The sequence below is a fragment of the Octodon degus genome, unplaced genomic scaffold, assembly GCF_000260255.1.
Source record: "Octodon degus isolate 3935 unplaced genomic scaffold, OctDeg1.0 scaffold00077, whole genome shotgun sequence".
Lineage (NCBI taxonomy): Eukaryota > Metazoa > Chordata > Mammalia > Rodentia > Octodontidae > Octodon > Octodon degus.
This window is the reverse complement of record NW_004524653.1, coordinates 7,061,473-7,080,199: the sequence shown is the minus strand read 5'-3', so window position 1 is coordinate 7,080,199 and position 18,727 is coordinate 7,061,473. Positions and strand designations below refer to the sequence as shown.

Below are 18,727 nucleotides of genomic sequence, written 5' to 3'. Positions count from 1 at the left end.
CATTTATTTATTGTGTGTGTGTGTGTGGCCAGCTCAGCCCACCAGGGGGCGGGCTGGCTGGCATGTGCTGGAGGATCGAACCGAGGTCCCTGTGCTTTGCCAAGCTTGTTTCAAGTAGGTGCTTTAGACCACTGAGCCATCTCTACAGCCCCATCAGGCCAGTCTTGAAGTCACAACAATCCTGATCCTCCTGCCTCAGCCTTCTGATTGCTGGGGTTATATGTGTGCGCCACTACATCCAGCCCTTGAAAACTAGGCCTTTCTGTTAGCAATTATAGTTGTGTTAAAAATTCATTTGCTGCTTGACATATAATCAAGTGTAAAATAACTAAACCAGAGCCATCTGACAAAATTTTGTTCAATTTTCCCCTTTGTTAGAAAGACTATCAGAGTCAGGTTATACCACTGCATGCTTTCTTACAGGAATTTCAGCACTTCCATAGCCCATGGAGTTAGTCCTAACATCTTTTTGTTTTGCTTTAACTTTCTTTCTTTCTGTTTTTTTCTTTGAGACAAGGTCTCTCTGTGTAGTCCAGGCTGGTCTTGGACTCACGGCAATCCTCCTCCCTCAGCCCCCAAGTGCTGGGCTTGCATGCAACACCACCATGCCCAGCTCCCACCTCTTTTAAAGGTTCTGTTATTTCTTTTTAAAAATTTTATTTACTAAATGGTATGCTTTTTATTGAGATCTTTTAAGATTTTCATTTTTCTTGTTAGGCATTGCAGGTTTTAGAAATATGTTTATATATAAACAAGTATTGTCTGTGTACTGCTGGTAGAATGTCCAGTACAATGAAGAGCCCTTAGAATTTGATTTAGAAATAGGCGATCTATCAACAGGAACACTGTTTGGGGATTTTTGTATTTCTTTGAACCTAGAACTTTTGCACTGAGTTCCCTTTTTATTATTTCATTGTAAGATGCAGTCTCACTAAGAGCCAGGTTGCCCAGGTTAGGCCTGAACTTGTGATCCTTCTGCCTCAGCCTCCCAGAGTGTGAGCATTTCAAGGATACGCTACTACCCCCAGCTTAGTTTTTTAAACTTAATTTAACACAGATATTACTTAAGCCAGAAATGAAAGTAGGTTGGTTCACTAATCAGCTTGAAAACCCTCTGATAGCTTCTCACTGCAACCAGACAAATCTCTGCTGGCTTGGCCCTTGGGGTCTCCATGCCCTGCGCCCTCCCCCTTACTCCCTCCTCACAGCCAGCCATGTCACTTGCTCTCTGCCTCTCTCACTGGTGAGTCTTTGGCTGCATGTGATGACGCTGGCCAGCATTTCGTCTCCACCTCTTCCTGCAGCTGCCTTGCCTTGCTTTGCTCCGTCAGCTTTGTCAGAGGGGCCCCTTCTGCCTGTCCTCCCACCTTTACCAGGTCCCACTGAGAACCTGCAAGGACCTTATTTAACATACATATATGTATTTATTTTCTATGTGTTTTTTTTTTTTATCATCATGGAAAAAATTTATTTTTTTTCATGATAGTTGGGAAATATTTTATTATGTTAATATTGCAATTCATAATTCTACTTAAATTATATATGTGTAAGTACAGAAGAAAATACACAAATGTAATGTTGATTAGTTTTTTCCAATGAGATAGACAATGAATACTACAATTGAACCTTATAATCAGTCATCCCATGTCTTTTTCAGTAATTGTTACAAATTGAGAATTTCTACTTTTTTTTTTTTCTTTTAAGATGTAGACAGAGGAAATTTTAGAGAAATATTTCTAAAGTGAATATATAGCAGGAGATTAATAATAGATTACACAAAAACATGGAATGCTTCATGAATTTGCGTTATCATCCTTGTGCAGGGGCCCTGCTAATCTTCTCTGTATCATTCCAATTTTAGTATATGTGCTGCCGAAGTGAGCACTGTTTATTTTCTGTGGTGTTGACTACCAGGTCCCAGCGTCTAAGTCAGTGACAGATTTACAGGGAACTCTGTGATTCATCTTGATACTTTTTTCTTTTAAACAAAACTGAACAGATGCTTAAGTAGAAAGTTGATCTTTCTCTTTCTTTCTTTCTTTCTTTCTTTCTTTCTTTCTTTCTTTCGGTAAGCCATCATGAACAGTAAGTCCAGATAACTAATAGAGAAGTTAACACTGAATGTAGTTACATCTGGCTTTGTTAGAGTGCCTTGTCTGTTTTCTTAGCTGTTAATTTCACTTCAGGATCATCTCAGAGCAGCAGTTATACTTGATGTGGTACCAAGTGATTTTTTTTTTTTTTTTTTTATGTATTTGGTACAGGGTCTTACTATACAGCTTGGACTCCCCCGCACTGGGATTGCAGGTGTGTGCCACCATAGCTGGTCCTGGCGCAGCAGGTGGTGCTGGGGAGCAAACCTTGGTCCCTCCTGGTCCCTGCACTTGCCTAAGCAGGCATTTAGTCCACTGAGCTATCTTGCTGGCCCTCCAAGTGATTAAAATATATATGTGAGTGTGTGTGTGTATACATATACATATATTATATATACACATATATATATACACACATACTCACATATAATATATATATATATTTTTTTTTTTAATTAATTTTTTTTTTTTTTTTGTCTTTTTGAGACAGGGCCTCTCTTGAGGCTATCTTCCTGCCTCAGACTCCTGAATGCTAGGATTACAGGTGTATGCCACCACGCCTGGCTTAAACTTGCGATCTTTTAAGATCTGGGGCTCTACCAAATAAAGATTGAATGTATAAACTATTTTATAGCCCTACTGTAAGGCAGCATTATGCATATCCTGAGAATTTTTTTTTATAACAATTGTTAGAAGAAAAACCTCATATTCTGTTTCTTGAGCTGTTAGCATGGTAGCAAAAACAAAACACCTGATATCTTAAAAGTTATTTTTGCAAAATGTTCTTAGCTCTTTTGCCAGCTACCTTGTTTGGAGAATTAGTGTTTATCCTAGTTTATTTGGGAGAGGGATAAGGGAAGGTGAAGAATAGAGTTTTTATGTTCAGCAGTTTTAGAAAACATTTCAAAGTTGCACCTTTAAAGTATAGCCAGGCCATTCGTGTAGGTTGGGGTCACAAGCCAGGAAACGTGTATATTTTTCAGTTTCCCAGCAAGTCCTGATCTGCCTTGTCTAGGGTTCCGTGGTGTGCTGGGAGGCAGACACTCCTGAGTCCCACACACTGGGTTTAATTAGAATGTCTATACCCACACTTGTTGCTGTATCTCTATTTTTATCAGACAAAGTACATGTACTTCTTGGGTTTGGTTTGGTTTTGTCTCTGAGACAGGATCTCACTGTATAATTCAGGCTGGTCTTGAATTCACCGTGTAGCCCATGCTGACCTCAAACTCATGGCAGTCTTCCTGCCTCACCATGCTCATTTTTTTTTTTTTTTTTTTTATTCAGAGGAGTTTGTTATAAACATGAAAAGGACCTGACTTTAAACTTGGTCTCACTTCGAGTAGACCCTCATTCATAACTGGGCAGTGAAATCATCCTTACCTTGACCTTGCACTGGACATTATTTAGTAGATTTTGTTTTGGTGTTTTGAGACAGGGTCTGGCTATGTAGTTTAGGCTGGCCTTGAACTCACTGTGTATCCTGCGCTGGCTTCAAACTTGTGGTGATCTTCCTGTCTCAGCCTCCCAAGTGGTGAGATTATAGGTGTGTATCACTATGCCCAACTGAGAGATGTATTTTAAGGTTACTTATTTATTTATTAATTGGCTCTCGCTATGTAGTCCACGCTGTCTTTGAACTCTATAGCCCACACTGGGCTGGAACTTGAGATCCTCCTGCTTCAGCCTCCTGGGTAGCAGGGATTATAGGTGTGCACCACTGCACTCAGCTATGGGTTTGATTTTAAAATGGTTCAAGGGACCGGGGAGATGGCTCAGTGGAATAAGTGCTTCCCTGGCAAGCGCAAGTGCCTGAATTCAATCCCTGGTTCTGCAAAAATAAAATAAAATGGTTCAAAGGTTGACATTTACGTTTTACATTATTTTGTAGTAGGCTACAAAATACAGTTTAACGAAATGAATGGCGTGAGAAATAACACACTGTGGAATCACATTACAGAATATGGCACCATTTGCTTATGCCAGAAACCCAGGTATCACCTTCAATGTATACCTATTTTGCAGTCACTAAGCCCATTAAAACTACATTCTAAGGGCCAGCGAGATAGCTCAGCGAACTAAGCACCTGCTTAGGCAATCCCAGGGACCAGGGTTTGATGTCCAGCACCACATGCCATTCCAGCCCCACCCATAGGCAAGCTGAGCTGGCCACTGAGTTTGGGCATGGTGGGATACACCAGCCCTGGGGAGGCTGAAAACAGGAGGATCACTATAGTCTCAGGAGCTGTGTAGTGAGACCCTATATATATACCAAATACATTTTTAAAAACCTTGCATTCTAATTATGTTGTACATTTATGACTTGGCTGCAGCACAGTGCCATCCTAATCTATACCACTGGAGCCTTCTATCCTTTTCAGACCCCTCTCCACAGTGAGCTTTGTAGAAAAAAAACAGATGAGGGATTGGAAGGTAACGTGGCGGTCTAAGCATTGCCTGGCAAGTGCAAGGACCCAGGTAACCCCATGTTGTACTGACCCCCGAATCCCAGGGGTACTGTGCTGGCCACCAAAACCGGGCATGGTAGCACATGCCTGTAATTTGTAATCCCAGTGCTGGGGAGGCTGAGACAGGAGATCACTACAAGTCTAAGCTGCAGAGCAAGACCCTGTACTGGATAGATGGATGGATGGATGGATGGATGGATGGATAGATTTTTTTAAAAATTAAAGGGCCTGGGGAGATAGCTTAGTAGAATAAGCACTTGCCTGGCAAGCACAGGGTCCTGAGTTTAATCCCTGGTACTGCAAACAATAAAAAATAAAAAAGATGGGATATCATCTTTCTCCCTGAAAATCCTAGGTTTTCTCCTGGCTCTGAGGCTAAAGCCTATAAACCTCACCACTTCCCAGGAGGCTCCGTCTGCCTGGCTGGCCACAGCACCCCCTTCCCCCAGCAGCCTGTTTCAGACCTCACAGGCCCTCACACGCCCACCCTCGCTCTTCTCCATGGGTGGCATCTTGTGCCCTTCTGGCTGTTTAGCTGCTGCTGCTTTTTCAGTCTCCACAGAAACCTCAGTTCCCAAGAAAGTGTCACCTCCCCCTGCACACCAGGCCAGGCCTCATGTGTGCCTCCCCTTGGCACCTTTGTCACCGCCCAATAACCTGGCAGCATTGTTAGCCGCCCTCTCCTCTGTCAGGCACAAGCAGGCGGCAGTCTGTGCCTTGAGCCAGCACCACACAGCACCATACCTGGCACCTCAGTGTTGGTTAAATATTTGGTGATTAAGTTTTCTATATTGGAAGTGAAAAAGGTCTCTAAAATTGGAATGTTGCTTAAAGTGATATTTAATCTTGTTAAAGATGCCAGGTCTGTTTCATTTAACCATTTTGGATTAGAATACAGTTGGCAAACTAAAGCCTGGGTATTTTGTAAGTTTACTTGAAACACATCCGCGCTTACACCATTGTGTGGCACCTTTGGCTACTTTTTAAGAGACAGCACAGCCTGTAGCACCGAAAGCAGGTACTTGTAACTCTCGGTGGGACAGCTCATGAGTGCCGGGTAGAGCACTGTGGACAGGCACGCCATTCCTCGCTGTCTTCTTGTGAGCTTCAGATGAGGCTTAATCTTTTTTTTTTTTTTTTAAATTGGACATATTTATTTATTTAGTGTGTGGCCAGCTCAGCCCACCAGGGGGCGGGCGGGCTGGCATGTGGTGCTGGGGGATTGAACCGAGGTCCCTGTGCTTTGCTTGGCTTAGCTTGTTCTAAGTAGGTGCTTTAGACCACGGAGCCATCTCACCAGCCCCGAGGCTTAATCTTGAGCTTGCTTGCTTGCTTGCTTGCTTGCTTGCTTGCTTGCTTGCTTGCTTGCTTGCTTTCTTTCTTTCTTTCTTTCTTTCTTTCTTTCTTTCTTTTTTTTTTCCTTAGTACCGAGGATTGAACTCAGGACCTTGCCAGGCAGGTGCGTGGGATGCTGATAGGATTTATGTATGATGTTTCATTTTTCCAGATTTGCTTTTCATTCACTGTAGCCTTTAATGTTGTGATCTCTGTGCCTGCTGCTGAGAAGTGGACCCTTTTCTTCTTGTTCTGGGTGTGTGCAGAGGACCCTCTGGCTGCTAAGGAATGAGATAAGCAGGCTTTTCAGAAATAAAGTTTAGAGTCCGAGGTGTGGAGGAGGCCTGTGGGCTCCTCGGTGAGAGTAACACCAGAGCTTTCAGTGTGAGGAAGCCTTCCGAGCTTTCGAGATAGGTGCTTGTGGGTTAGAGACCTGACATTGTTGGCCGAGGGTCAGGCGGGGTAAGTGAGCCCCTGCTGTGGGCCTGTAGCAGGCTCTCGTAAGTCCGAGTCTGTCCAGTGCAGGGCTGCTGTGGTCGAGTTTGCAAACTCGCGTCTCACTCCGAGTTGAGCCCTCTGAAGTACACACTTGGTGCAGAGTCGGCCCGGCTCCTTGTGGACGTTCACCTTTACACTTTACACCAACACCCTGCGTGCTGGCTTTCTGCCAAAATATTTCTTTTCCCAGTGGCTGGAAACTGATTAGCTAGATGGGAGAACAAAGGTGCCTTTGTGCTGGGGCATATTGCTTTTGAGAATTTAGCGGGGAGCTTTCAAATGGAGTCCGGTCACGATGCCAAATTATGCAGATTTGGGGTGTTTTGGTCAGGTTTCCCATGAGTTGGTATGTAGGCAACTTGATTTTGTTCTCAGTTTGTATGGTCTGGAATTTCCCTTATAAATACTTTGTAGGCTTTCATTATGGAAAAATAAAAATACAAATATAAATGTGTGAGAAAGTACTTTAACTTAAAAGACTAGTCTTATAGCCTTTGGCCAAATTTACCAGAAAGGCTCTTCCATCAGTGAAGTTATTTTCAAAATCAGTAAATTTCTGATTCAGTAAAAACACTGTAAATATATTATAAACAAAGGTAAAAGTTTCCCTGATAGGGGAAAATGTCATGAATAAGGTGTGTAGTAAATTTCCAACTTGTGAACAAGGTCTACTCTGGGAGAGTTGTTCCTAAAGTGGGATTTTTTTTTTGTACTTTTAGGGAAGGGTCTACAGGGTGTTCAGGGTCTCACTGCTAGATTGGACTTGTAGTGATCCACAAGTCTCCCAAGAGCCAGGATTACAGGAGCCCAGTCTCAGTTGCCATCTCAGCATGCCCCGGGGGCGGGGCCAGCAAGGCAGGCCCTGGGATGGACCCCCGGCCCCTGCACCTGCTTGTAGGCACTTTAATCTGCTGAGTTATTTGGCTGGCCCTTCTCTTATACTTATTGAAGTACTTTCTTAATCTTAGGAAATTGGACTTTTAGTTTTCTCATTTCAGGTGGGTTTTTTGAGGGTTTGTCGTTTGCTTTTTGTTTTTGAGAGTCTTACTATATGTTCCAGGTTGACCTTGAACTCACTATGTAGCCCAGGCTATCCTCAAACTCAGCAAGTCTTCAGCCTCAGCTCCCTAGTCCTGCAGTTACAGCCATGTGCCAAGAGGCCTGGTCTCATTCCAGTTAGCTCTGAAAATAAGATTTTAGGGCTGGGGCTATAGCTCAGTGGCACAGCACCTGCCAGGCAAGCACAAGGTCGTACGTTTGATTCCCGGTACCAAAAAAAGAAGCTTTGATTTTAACTTTGGTTCCTGTTATCAGTTTCAGGTTCGTTTTTAACTTCTTTCTCTGATGTTTCTTTTATGGACTTCCTTCAGCCACATGATTTAACAGTATCTGAGGTTAGGTGTCTTGGTTTTCCATAGCTTATGTCAGAGATTCTAAATTGGTAGCTTTCAGAGTGAATTCAGAAGGTTCAGATTTGGGATTAATAGGTTTTTTTGTTGAAGTTATTTCATTAGAGGTTGGCTTTTTTAAAAAATCTAATACAGGGTCTTACTATGCAGTTCAGACTCATAGTGATTGTCCTGTCTCAGCCTTCCCGGGGCTGGGATTATAGGCACATGCCCCCACACGTGGTTTGAGGTTAGCATTTTAAATGTGAAGATTTTTGCCCGAACATAAGGTTTCTGTCGTGAAGAAAATCTGCCAGGAGCTGAGGAGCAGCACTGCCGCTTAAACGAGGCAGTAACTGGTTTGTTGCTTGTCAACCACGCACTCCCTGTTGTCTGTGTCATGCTACTGAGACATTACATTTTGTTTGTTTTGGCAGAACCGGAGATTGAACTCAGACCCTTGCACTTGCCAGGCAAGCACTTATTTTACTGAGCTATCTCCCCAGCCCTACACTTTGTTTTTCATATGGTGAAGAAAAAGTTTAAAAATCTTGAAAGGTAGAAAAAATGAAATATTGAGAAACACATACTCCAGGAAACTGAGGAAGGGAGTTGATTTGTAAACCAGACTCCCTAAGTATTTGCTGTGTCCACTGGCTTCTGTTATCTCCCCACTTGCTGAGACATACACATACTTGATTTTGTGCACTCTCCTTTCATTTTTAGTATTGGAGATTGGGTTTCACATAATGCTAGACACATGCTCTACTACTAAGCTACATCTCCAGCCATTTGTATTTTATTTTTTGAGAGTTTCTGTGTGAGGTGGCCTCAGATTTATGATCCTCTTACCTCAGCTTCCAAAAGAGCTGGATTTACAGCCTTGTGCCACTGAGGCTGGTTCTCATATTCTTGGGCTAAATGTGATAAATATGTAAATTGGAGGCTTTTTAAACAAATGAAAAAAATATATATTTAAAGTAGTTGGCTTGGGACTGGAGAGATGGCTCAGTGGTCTAAAGCACCTACTTGGAACAAGCTTAGCAAAGCACAGGGACTGCGGTTCGATCCCCCAGCACCGCATGCCAGCCAGCCCCCACCCTCCTGGTGGGCTGAGCTGGCCATACACACACACACACACACACACACACACACACACACACTAAATAAATGTTAAAAAAGAGAGAGAGAGAGAGAGAGAGATAAAGTAGTTGGCTTAACATGTTTAAGCATGAGTTTGTAGCTTACGTGTTATGTACCTATAGTCCCAGCTGCTCCCACCTAAGACTGGAGGATCATTTGAGACCAGCTTGTGCAGCACAGCCAAATCCTGTCTCCAAAACATGAGTTTGTAAATTCTATCAGAATTTCATAGGGTCGGCCTAATAAACGCAGGGCCCCGGAGTTTGATCACTGGGCCTGCCATGCCGGCCCCACCCCTGGGGCGCACTGAGATGGCAGTTGAGACTGGATATGGTGGCGTGTACCTGTAATCCCAGCACTTGGGAGGGAGACTGTAAACAGGCAGATCACTACGAGTCTGATCTACACAGTGAGACCCTGTACACCCTGTATATCTTGTCCTAAAATACAAAAAAAAAAAAAGAATTTCATTTGCCATGGGTTAATACTATTTAATAATCAAAGAGCCTTATCAGATTTAACTTACGTATTTAGTTATTTTGTGAAGTTTAAGAGGGCCCCCTAGTGTTTTTTTTTTTTTTTTTCTGGCTTATTTTTATTATATATTTTGTTCTGAGTAGAGTAAGCTTATATTTAGCTAGTTTGTCTATGTAACAGGTATAGGTGAGTTGTATCCTTTCTGTGCAAATTCAGCTGTCAGTGTTTTTACATTTCTGTAACTATTTCATTTTATTTTTAAACAGAAGAAGCAGACTACAGTGCCTTTGGTACAGACACACTAATAAAGAAGAAGAATGTTTTAACTAATGTATTACGTCCTGACAACCATAGAAAAAAGCCCCACATAGTCATTAGTATGCCACAAGACTTCAGACCTGTGTCTTCCATAATAGATGTGGATATTCTGCCTGAAACACATCGTAGAGTTCGTCTGTACAAATACGGCACCGAGAAACCCCTGGGATTCTATATCCGAGATGGCTCCAGTGTCAGGGTAACACCCCATGGCTTGGAGAAGGTCCCAGGGATTTTCATATCCAGGCTCGTCCCAGGAGGTCTGGCTCAAAGCACTGGACTATTAGCTGTTAATGACGAAGTCTTAGAAGTTAATGGCATAGAAGTTTCAGGGAAGAGTCTTGACCAAGTAACAGACATGATGATCGCGAACAGTCGGAACCTCATCATCACGGTGAGACCCGCAAACCAGAGGAATAACATCGTTAGGAACAGTCGGACTTCCGGCAGCTCTGGCCAGTCTACTGACAATAGCCTTCTCGGCTACTCGCAGCACATTGAACCAAGCTTTGAGCCGGAGGATGAAGACAGTGAAGAAGACGACATTATTATTGAAGACAATGGAGTGCCGCAGCAGATTCCAAAGGCTGTTCCTGCTGCTGAGAGCCTGGAGTCCTTGACACAAATAGAACTCAGTTTTGAGTCTGAACAGAATGGTTTTATTGCTTCTAATGCAGTGAGCTTAGCGCCCGTAGCAGGTGGCACAAACACAGAATTTGAAGCACGTGCTGCAGATCAGAAACTCTTAGAAGAAGATGGGACAATCATAACATTATGAAGCCATCATGTGAGGGTTTCCGAATCCTGAGGATGCCGTGGAACATGTTAATTTGTCTAGTGAATTAAAGCATATACACCTCTGAACCAGTGACATGAGCAGGCATGAAAAAATAATATTGCAAGCTTAAAATGTTACTACAATACTAGATTGATAATTGTTACTGTAAACTGGTGACTCAGAGGTGAATTTATGTCTAAAACAAAAGGGCCTTTGCTAATGAAATTATGTGTTTCTGCTGTTTTTTTTCTGTGGAGAACTGGATCATGGAGCACATTCCTCAGCCTGTGTGAGAGGACTGGATCATTTCTGCTTGAAGTGGTTGCATATTTAACCTGCTATGCAGAGACCCGTTAATTTTCCCTTTAGCTGTACTTTTACAATTCTGATGTGAAAAAGTCTGATTTTTCTCTTTTGGTTCACTGATACTGTGTGTGTATGTTGGTTTGTTTTTTAATGTTCCTTTGTTGTTAATTGTAACAGATTCTCTTCACAAATGCATTTTCCCCCCAGTTTTTAAAAAATCAAACCGGCTGGCCAGTGTTAGGAGTTGCCTCCTGTACTACTCAGCACTGAAGCGCCTTCCTGAGCGTGAAGCCATGCCCGTGCTCACTTCAGTGTGTGTCGTCCTGTACCTTCCTAGTTACGGACAGCGCTCTGTGGGCACCAGCAACGCCTCCGAGGGCAGCTCCACTGCCTGGCAATGCAGGAGCCGCTCTCCTTTAACCTGTTCTTGTCTTCATTCTTAGTCACATTGGAAATCATTCCTTTTGTTTTTAATATGTGTTTCATTGGTGTGCTTTTTTATACTCTTAATGAGTTCAAGTGGTATGAATCATTTTGGATTAAAAAGGCACCCAAAGGAAGGTTTTACATACAGGAAAAACTTGTGCACTTTTTATACAAAAATTGGGTTTTCCTTCATTGGGCTGTCTAGGAACACTGCCTACACTTTATGAAATATGTAGTATTCACCTATGACGGGTAGAGTTTATTAATTTTATGAGGCTATTTATTATTTTCCAGTGCATCCACTTGGGAGGAGCTAGGAGTAAGGCTGCTACTTTCATCCTGTGCCTGGTTTCATTGTATCGTGTGCTCAGCACTGCAGTATGCGTGGAGTAGAAGGTCAGAGGAGTGTGGAGACCTGATTCTCCTCTGGCTTAGGGAGAGTTATTTATTAAGTAATTTTATGGTAGGACTAGTACGGATACCTGTATAACAATTGTGTGCTATTAAAACAATGAAGATTTAAATGACTCCGTTTTGAAGGATGTTTCCTCTGTATGGTGAATACATGAAGCAGCGAAGTCTTAACTTAATGATCATCACTGGACCCAGAGAACTTCACTGTTTTCTGTTCTCGTTACCACTAAGGATATTCTCTGTACACTGTTAACCGACTACACAACATTATGTGGCACAATGTACTTGTCGAATTCACTGAAGTTCTTTTATGTATAATAACATTCCAGCTTTATCATTCTTGAGTCTTAGAAATCCGACTCTTGAATGGCAAGATAATGTTTGTTGTAGCAAGTTAAATTTCATTTATGATATAAGTGGTGCCGGGGTTCAACATTTTAAGTAAAAATACTTTTTACACACTACCTCTCTCTTTCTTTTTTTTAACAAAGTTTTAACATTAGAATTTTTCTCTTGGGGAAAATACTTCAGGGCTTGACTTTTGTACAGATTTTAACTGTAAAGTACACATTTATCTTGGTATCCGTGAAAATGGAAATCAAAGCTGCTAGATAATTATTAATTATCCTGATAAGGATATGTACCAGTGGTATTTTCAACTAAATCTCAGTAAGTTATTGGTGAAATGATTAATGGACATACTGTAAAATCATTGGATCTTGGTTACTGGCAAGTCCTATGCAGTTATTGCATTTTATTGGCGTCTGCATCAGTTATTTCAAGTACCCGTTAATATCAGTGAATCCAGTGTAAAATTTTATAGTGCTAAATGTCAAGCCTAACTGTGAATTTTGTTCTGTACCTTCAGTAACTTTATGACAATGTTCTCAAGCTGTCAACAATATATGTACTTTTGTGAACTATGAATTTTCTAATTAAATTTTACATGTTATAACATGATTTTTACATGAATGATACTTTGTTTAAACTATCAGATGTCAGTATTTTACTACAGTTTTATTATAAATTGTACATTATCACTAAATGAATTTTTGATTTAAAAAATCAAATTAGCTTTAGTTGGATATTATTTTTTACAAATAAAAATAGACTTATATAAAGGCTACTTTCTTGTTTGAAATTATATGAAAAGTCACCCAACAAATATTTGCCAAGCAGCTGTTATATAGACTGGGTAGGGGGGAAATGACCAGGTGTAGCAAGATTCTTACTTTCTTATTTTTATTTTTATTTTATTTATTTATTTATTTTTTTGCCGTACTGGGGATTGAACTCAGGACCCTGCACTCGCCAGGCAGGTGCTCATTCTACTGAGCTATTTCCCCAGCTCCTTCCTTATTTTTTATAGACAGTGTCTTCCCTTATAAATCAGACTGCTCTTGCAGTACATGTGTAACCCAGGTTGGGACTTGAACTCAGGATCCTGCTGCCTCAGCCTGCTGAGTGTTGGGATTGTAGGTGCGTATAATCCTATGCCTGGCAGCTTTCTTAATTTATAATTATTCTACAGGTGGACACCCGACTTCGGGTTCTTGTGCTGCAGCTGTGAGCACGCAGTGACCGACTGGAAGGCAGTATCCCTGGCGTTCAGCCTGGTAGGCAGGATGTGCTCGTGTGTGCCAGGCGGTCTTCAGCTCTGTTGCTGATTATTAGAAGCAGTAGTTTCTGGTTTGACAATTTATCCTCTGAAGTTCGAATTCACTTTATACTTACTGTCACCCTACATAGTAGGATCTACATAAAACTATAAAAGTCCTGAGAGAAGACCAACCTTCTCCCTAAGCTGCTGTAATCCAGGGTGGGTCATCCTGGTGTTGGCCTAGTTGATCATTACATAACCCCTTCCCCAGCCAGTTCAGAGGCTAGTTCTTGCTCCCCACCCCCATTTAAAATCATTGGAGAAGGGGCCGGGAAGATGGCTCAGTGGAATAAGTGCTTCCTTGGCAAGCACAAGGGTCTGAGTTCAATCCCCAGTTCCGCAAAAAAAATCATTGGAGGGCCTGCCAGATAGCTCAGTGGATTAAAGCGCCTGTTTAGGCAGAGCACAGCGGCCTGGATTCGATCTCCAGGCCTGCCGGCCCCGCCCCCAGGGTGCACTGAGAGCGTGATTGAGACTGGGCATGGTGGCACGCGCCTATCGTCCCAGCAGTTGGGAGGCTGAAAACAGGAGAATCATTACGAGTCTGATCTATGTAGTGAGACCCTGTACACTCTGTAGACTTGTCCTAAGTGGAAATCTTGAGTCTAAATTGATCACACGTATACAGCTGTCCACTTTGTCGCCTGGCTTGCAGCCAGTACCTGGCGTTCATCTCTGGGCTTCAGGGCCGCAAGACTGCTGTGCAAGGGGCATGTCTCCCCTCACAGTGTGACCGCATGCTATTTGCATGTTCCAGTCCTGCTGCGCAGTTTTCCGCTCTGGCTAAGAACCTGCTTCCCATCCCAGGATACTAGTACGCTAGGCAAAAACCCACCACAGAGCTACACCCACTAGCCAGAATCTGGTGCATTTGATTTTCAGGAAAAACTAAAGTTAACAGAATTTACAAAGGAAAAAAAAAGATAAAAAAAATAAGCTCCTTCGGCTTGGCTGTGCCTTGAGCGGCTGCAGTGTTTATTTTTTTATTTTTTGTATTTTAGGGAAGGGTCTACAGGGTGTTCAGGGTCTCACTACTAGGTCGGACTCAGTGTTTACAGCCTCCCAAGAGCTGGGATTACAGGCATGCGCCACCATGCCCGGTTTCATTGTCCGCCACAGCACGCTCAGGGCTCTGGGGCAGGCGTGGCCTGCAGTATAGGTGGTCAAACCCAGGTCCTTGTGCTTGCCAGGCAGGTGCTTAGCCTGCCCAGCTATCTCCCCAGCCCAGAAAAGACATTTTAGAAACCACAGTTAGCTTCCTTGTCCTCAGGAACTACAGCCATAGTCATATGTCTCAGTGAGTGCGTGGCCAGCACTTAGGAGGTAAATATGTAGGAAAGTTGTTAGATTTAGCAATTAAAAGTTTTAGTATGGGGGGCCTGCCCATTAGCCCAGTTGTTTCAGTGCCTGCTTAAAGAAAGCACTCAAGCTCAAGATGCTGTGGTTCGAACCCAGATACTCACGGCAAACCAGAAATGCCCTAAAGGCATCTTCTGGCCTCCAAAAAAAAAGTTTTAGTGTACAGTAGCCTTCCAAATTCTTCCCTGAAGGCAAGATTTGGATAGATTTTTTTCCTTTTTCAGACAGAGTCTCATTTTGTAATTCATGCTGGCCACGAATCGGTGATGAGCCTCCTCGCTCAGCCTCCTGAGTGCCAGGATCACAGGTACGCATCACCACTCCTGGCTTTAGATGAGTAACTTTTGCTTTGGGGAGGTGTTTTATGTTTTGTTCGGTGGTTTTAATTATTTTTGAGACAGGGTCTCATTTCATAATTCAGGCCGGCTTGAACTCTGTATAGTCCAGGCTGGCCTCAAATTCCTGGTGATCCTTCAACCTCGGCCTCCCAAGCGCTGAGATGGCCGGTCTGCGCCATCACCCCTGGCTCTAGATTGATACTTTTTTGCGGAACCAGGGATTGAACTCAGGCCCTTGCGCTTGCCAGGGAAGCGCTTATTCCACTGAGCCATCTCCCTGGCCCCAATTGATACTATTTTAAAAGCAAATGTTTATCCAGTTAATTGATAGCATTTGGTGTATATTTTATAAATCAATACAGTGCAGTTTTTTATTTAGTCTTTTTGAGCCAGAGTTTCACTGTGCAGTGCAGGCTGGCTTTGAACTCACTCTTTAGCCCTGTCTGGCCTTGAACTCACAGCAGTCTTCCTGCCTCAGCCTCCTTAGTACTGGGATTAAATGTACGTGCCACCATACCCAGCAATTTTAAATTTTTTTCCAATATTAGTTACACTTGTTCCAAAACCAGGGAGAACTAAGCTATATCCCCAATACTTTTTTCCTTGATTTTATTTTGAGACAGTCTGACTAAGTTGTTCAAGCCAATTCTCTGTCCTGTCTTAGCCTCCTTAGTTGCTGGGATTATAGACTCCACTGAATGAATAAATATGAATATTGTCAGTTTTCCAATTGACAAAAACTACCTTCTGGAGCCGGGCATGGTAGCTCACCACTATAACCCCAGCACTTGGGAGGCTTAGGCAAGAAGGATTATTGTGAGTTCAAGACCAGCCTGGGTTACAAAGTGAGCCAAGGTTATCCTGAGCTGCAGAGGGCGACCCTGTCTCAAAAGGGGGGGGGGGGAACGTTCTGGCAATGGGATTTATTCTAAAAGTATTTTCTAGAAAAATCTATGCATTTTACTATCCTTATTATCTAGTTTGTTATAATCACAAGGGGTGGAGGAAAAAGTTCAATACAGCATTAAAAAGTAAAGAGAGGGCAGGTGAGATAGCTCAGTGGACTAAGCGTCTGCAGGCAAGCGCAGGGACCAGGGTTTGATCCCTAGCACCACATGCAGCACCGGTCCCAACCCCGAGCACGCAGAGCTGGCCACTGAGACTGGGCATGGTGCATGCCTGTAATCCCAGCCCTGGGGAGGCTGAGACAGGAGGATCACTATGAGTCCGAACTATGTAGTGAGACCTTGTACCAAATACATTTAAAAAAAAAAAAAAAAGCATTAGAAATGATTCAAAATTTCATTAAGCAAAATAATAGGAATTCGACAGTGGTTGTTTTATTGCATAATGTTATCTTCAAGTTAGTTGTTAGGTTGCTGGATATAAATCTGCAGAATTGGTAGGAAAAATAAGCCTTAACTGCTCCTTGCAATAGACCAACAGAAAACAGCAGTCGCTCTCGCTCCCGCTGCCTTTCGGGTCTGGTGATTGAGCAGGCTCTTGTGTGTGCTAGGTAAGTTTCTGTTTCGTTTTTTTAAATGTCAATTTTAAACAATCTCAGTATGTACAAATTAAAATACACTCATGCTTATACCACCATGCCCAGCTTGAACTATTTCTCAAACCTGGAAATGAGCTGCAGTAGGCTCAGGTTAGACCCTTTGCCCAGATATACCCAACCCTGCTTTATCAGTTGTTCTGTATTTGTTGTCTCCTGAGCAGTTTTGAGAATCAGTTTCTCAGGTCTTGTCCCTTCACCCGCTACAGATGTAAGCATGGATTTCTCAAGACCGAGGACATTCCTTTACGTGTTTTCTGTACAACTACGATTCAGTTATCAAACTCAAAAAAATGTACCATGGATAGAACACTATGGAAGACACAGGCTATTCTAGAATCTGACCCACTGTACTAATTAATAAAAGTCTTGCCAGAAAATGTTTCCCCAATCCAGGACCCAGTCCAAAATCAAGCATTACCTTTAGTTATCATGTCTTTTATTTTTCCCCAGTTCTGGGGATTGGGGATTGCTACTTTTTTTGTTGTTCTTGTTACCAGGGATTGAACTCCAGGCCTTATGCTTGCTAGGCAGGCGATTAAGCCACTGAGCGATCTCTCCAGCCCCAGTTCTGGGGATTGAACCCAGGACTTGCACACTGAGCTACATCCCCCTACATAGACGCTTTTGTTGTTGTTGTTGTTGTTGTTGTTGTTGTTGTTGTTTTGACAGTATCTCCTTAACTTGCCAAATTACCCAGGCTGGGTCTGATGTCTGCACCTTGTGCCTCAGCTTCCCAGAGTGCTGGGATCCTGCATGTCTGTGCTGAAGTACATTTTGGGATTCAGCGATTGTTGTCTCTGGCCCTGACGTGGATTCAGGAAGACACAGCAGTGCTCAGCCCTGACAGAGGGGCTGGTTTCTGGTCTTGTGTGCTTGCTGGGGAGCTACTGGCCTTGGGATTCTTTGGGTTTTTTAATAATCCCAACCAACTCCAATGGGCAAGCATAAAAGGGGCTTATCAGTTCCTATAGGGAATAGTCAGGCCCAGGGTTTGGCGCTGACGCTAACAGTGCTGTCTGAGAACTTCCCACAGTGATGGAAATGAGCTGTAGTCGCTCCCTCCCGAAGGGAGTCTGTTTGGCTACTGCATATTTGAAATGCTGTTAGTGTCACCAAGAATTTTTTTTAATTAATTAATTAATTAATTAATTTTTGGTGGCAGGAGCATTCTAAATTGGTCAGGCTGACCTCGAACTTGCAGTCCTCCCTCCTTAGCCTTTTAAGCAGCTAGGATTGCAGGTGTGAGCCACCCACCGCTCCCAATTCTTAACTGTATCCTTGATATTCTACTATAACTTTTTATTGTGGAGATAGGATCTTGCTCGCTAGGTAGTTCAGGTTGGCCTTAGACTCACTGTGGAGTCCAGGCTGGCCTCAAACTCACAGTGATCTTCTTGCCTCAGTCTCCTGAGTGCTGGGATTACAGGCGTGTGCCACCATGCCAGGCTGACCAAGAACTTGTAACTTTGTAGAATTGTGATTAACAGTCACAGGTAGCCAGCGACGACTCTACAGTATAGCTCAGCTACAACCCCTCTCCATGTCCCGCTTTGCTTTTTTCTCCAAGGCAAATTCCTACCTTGTTGTGACAGAAGTGGCCTCCAGTGACTCCTTGAGCATTCTGTCACTTTAACATCCAGAACGGCTCTGTGCCTCTCCTGGTCCTTCCTCGCCCACCCTGACCGAGCCCCGGCACCCTGCACTGTCCTGGCTCACAACCCCAATCTGACTTGGGGGGCAGGAGTGGTCCCTGGAGAAAATCAGGAAATCAGGTGCTGACAGGGAAGGGAACAAAGAGGGTGTCACTTGCAGCTTTGAGAAGCATTTAGTGTAAATTGTCCTTTTTAATAAAGGAAAGAATTAAAAGCATAAAGTACCATGTAGCTGACTAATGGGGACAGAGGGCAGCCCTCCATCAAAGGACGGGGTTATGGTAGACATGGCATGTGGCCTCATTCCATGTTAAAGGGAGACTTTAAAACTCCTGGTAGTGGCTACATTATGACTGGTGCTTTCAGGTAGTACTACTGCTTATTTGGATTTTATTTAAAATAAATCTGGCGGGGCTGGTGAGATGGCTCAGTGGTCTAAAGCACCTATTTGGAACAGGCTTGGCAAAGCACAGGGACCGCGGTTCAATCCCCCAGCACCACATGCCAGCC

At 43.2% G+C, this 18,727-nt stretch overlaps 1 protein-coding gene and 1 non-coding gene across 3 annotated transcripts in view; one reads left to right on the top strand and one right to left on the bottom strand.

Annotated features, from left to right (window-relative positions):
* The window catches only part of Pard6b (par-6 family cell polarity regulator beta), a 21,596-nt gene extending 8,992 nt beyond the window's left edge, over positions 1–12,604 (top strand). For both annotated transcript variants that reach the window (XM_023720793.1, XM_004636036.2), the window contains exon 3: positions 9,669–12,604. In XM_023720793.1, the coding sequence (XP_023576561.1) occupies positions 9,669–10,498 (830 nt within the window). In that variant the 3' untranslated portion in view covers positions 10,499–12,604. The remainder of the gene's footprint in view (positions 1–9,668) is intronic.
* LOC111818036 lies at positions 1,778–1,885 on the bottom strand. The gene has a single exon (XR_002822110.1). It is a non-coding gene; the product is annotated as a U6 spliceosomal RNA (small nuclear RNA).
* Positions 12,605–18,727: the final 6,123 nt, after the last annotated feature.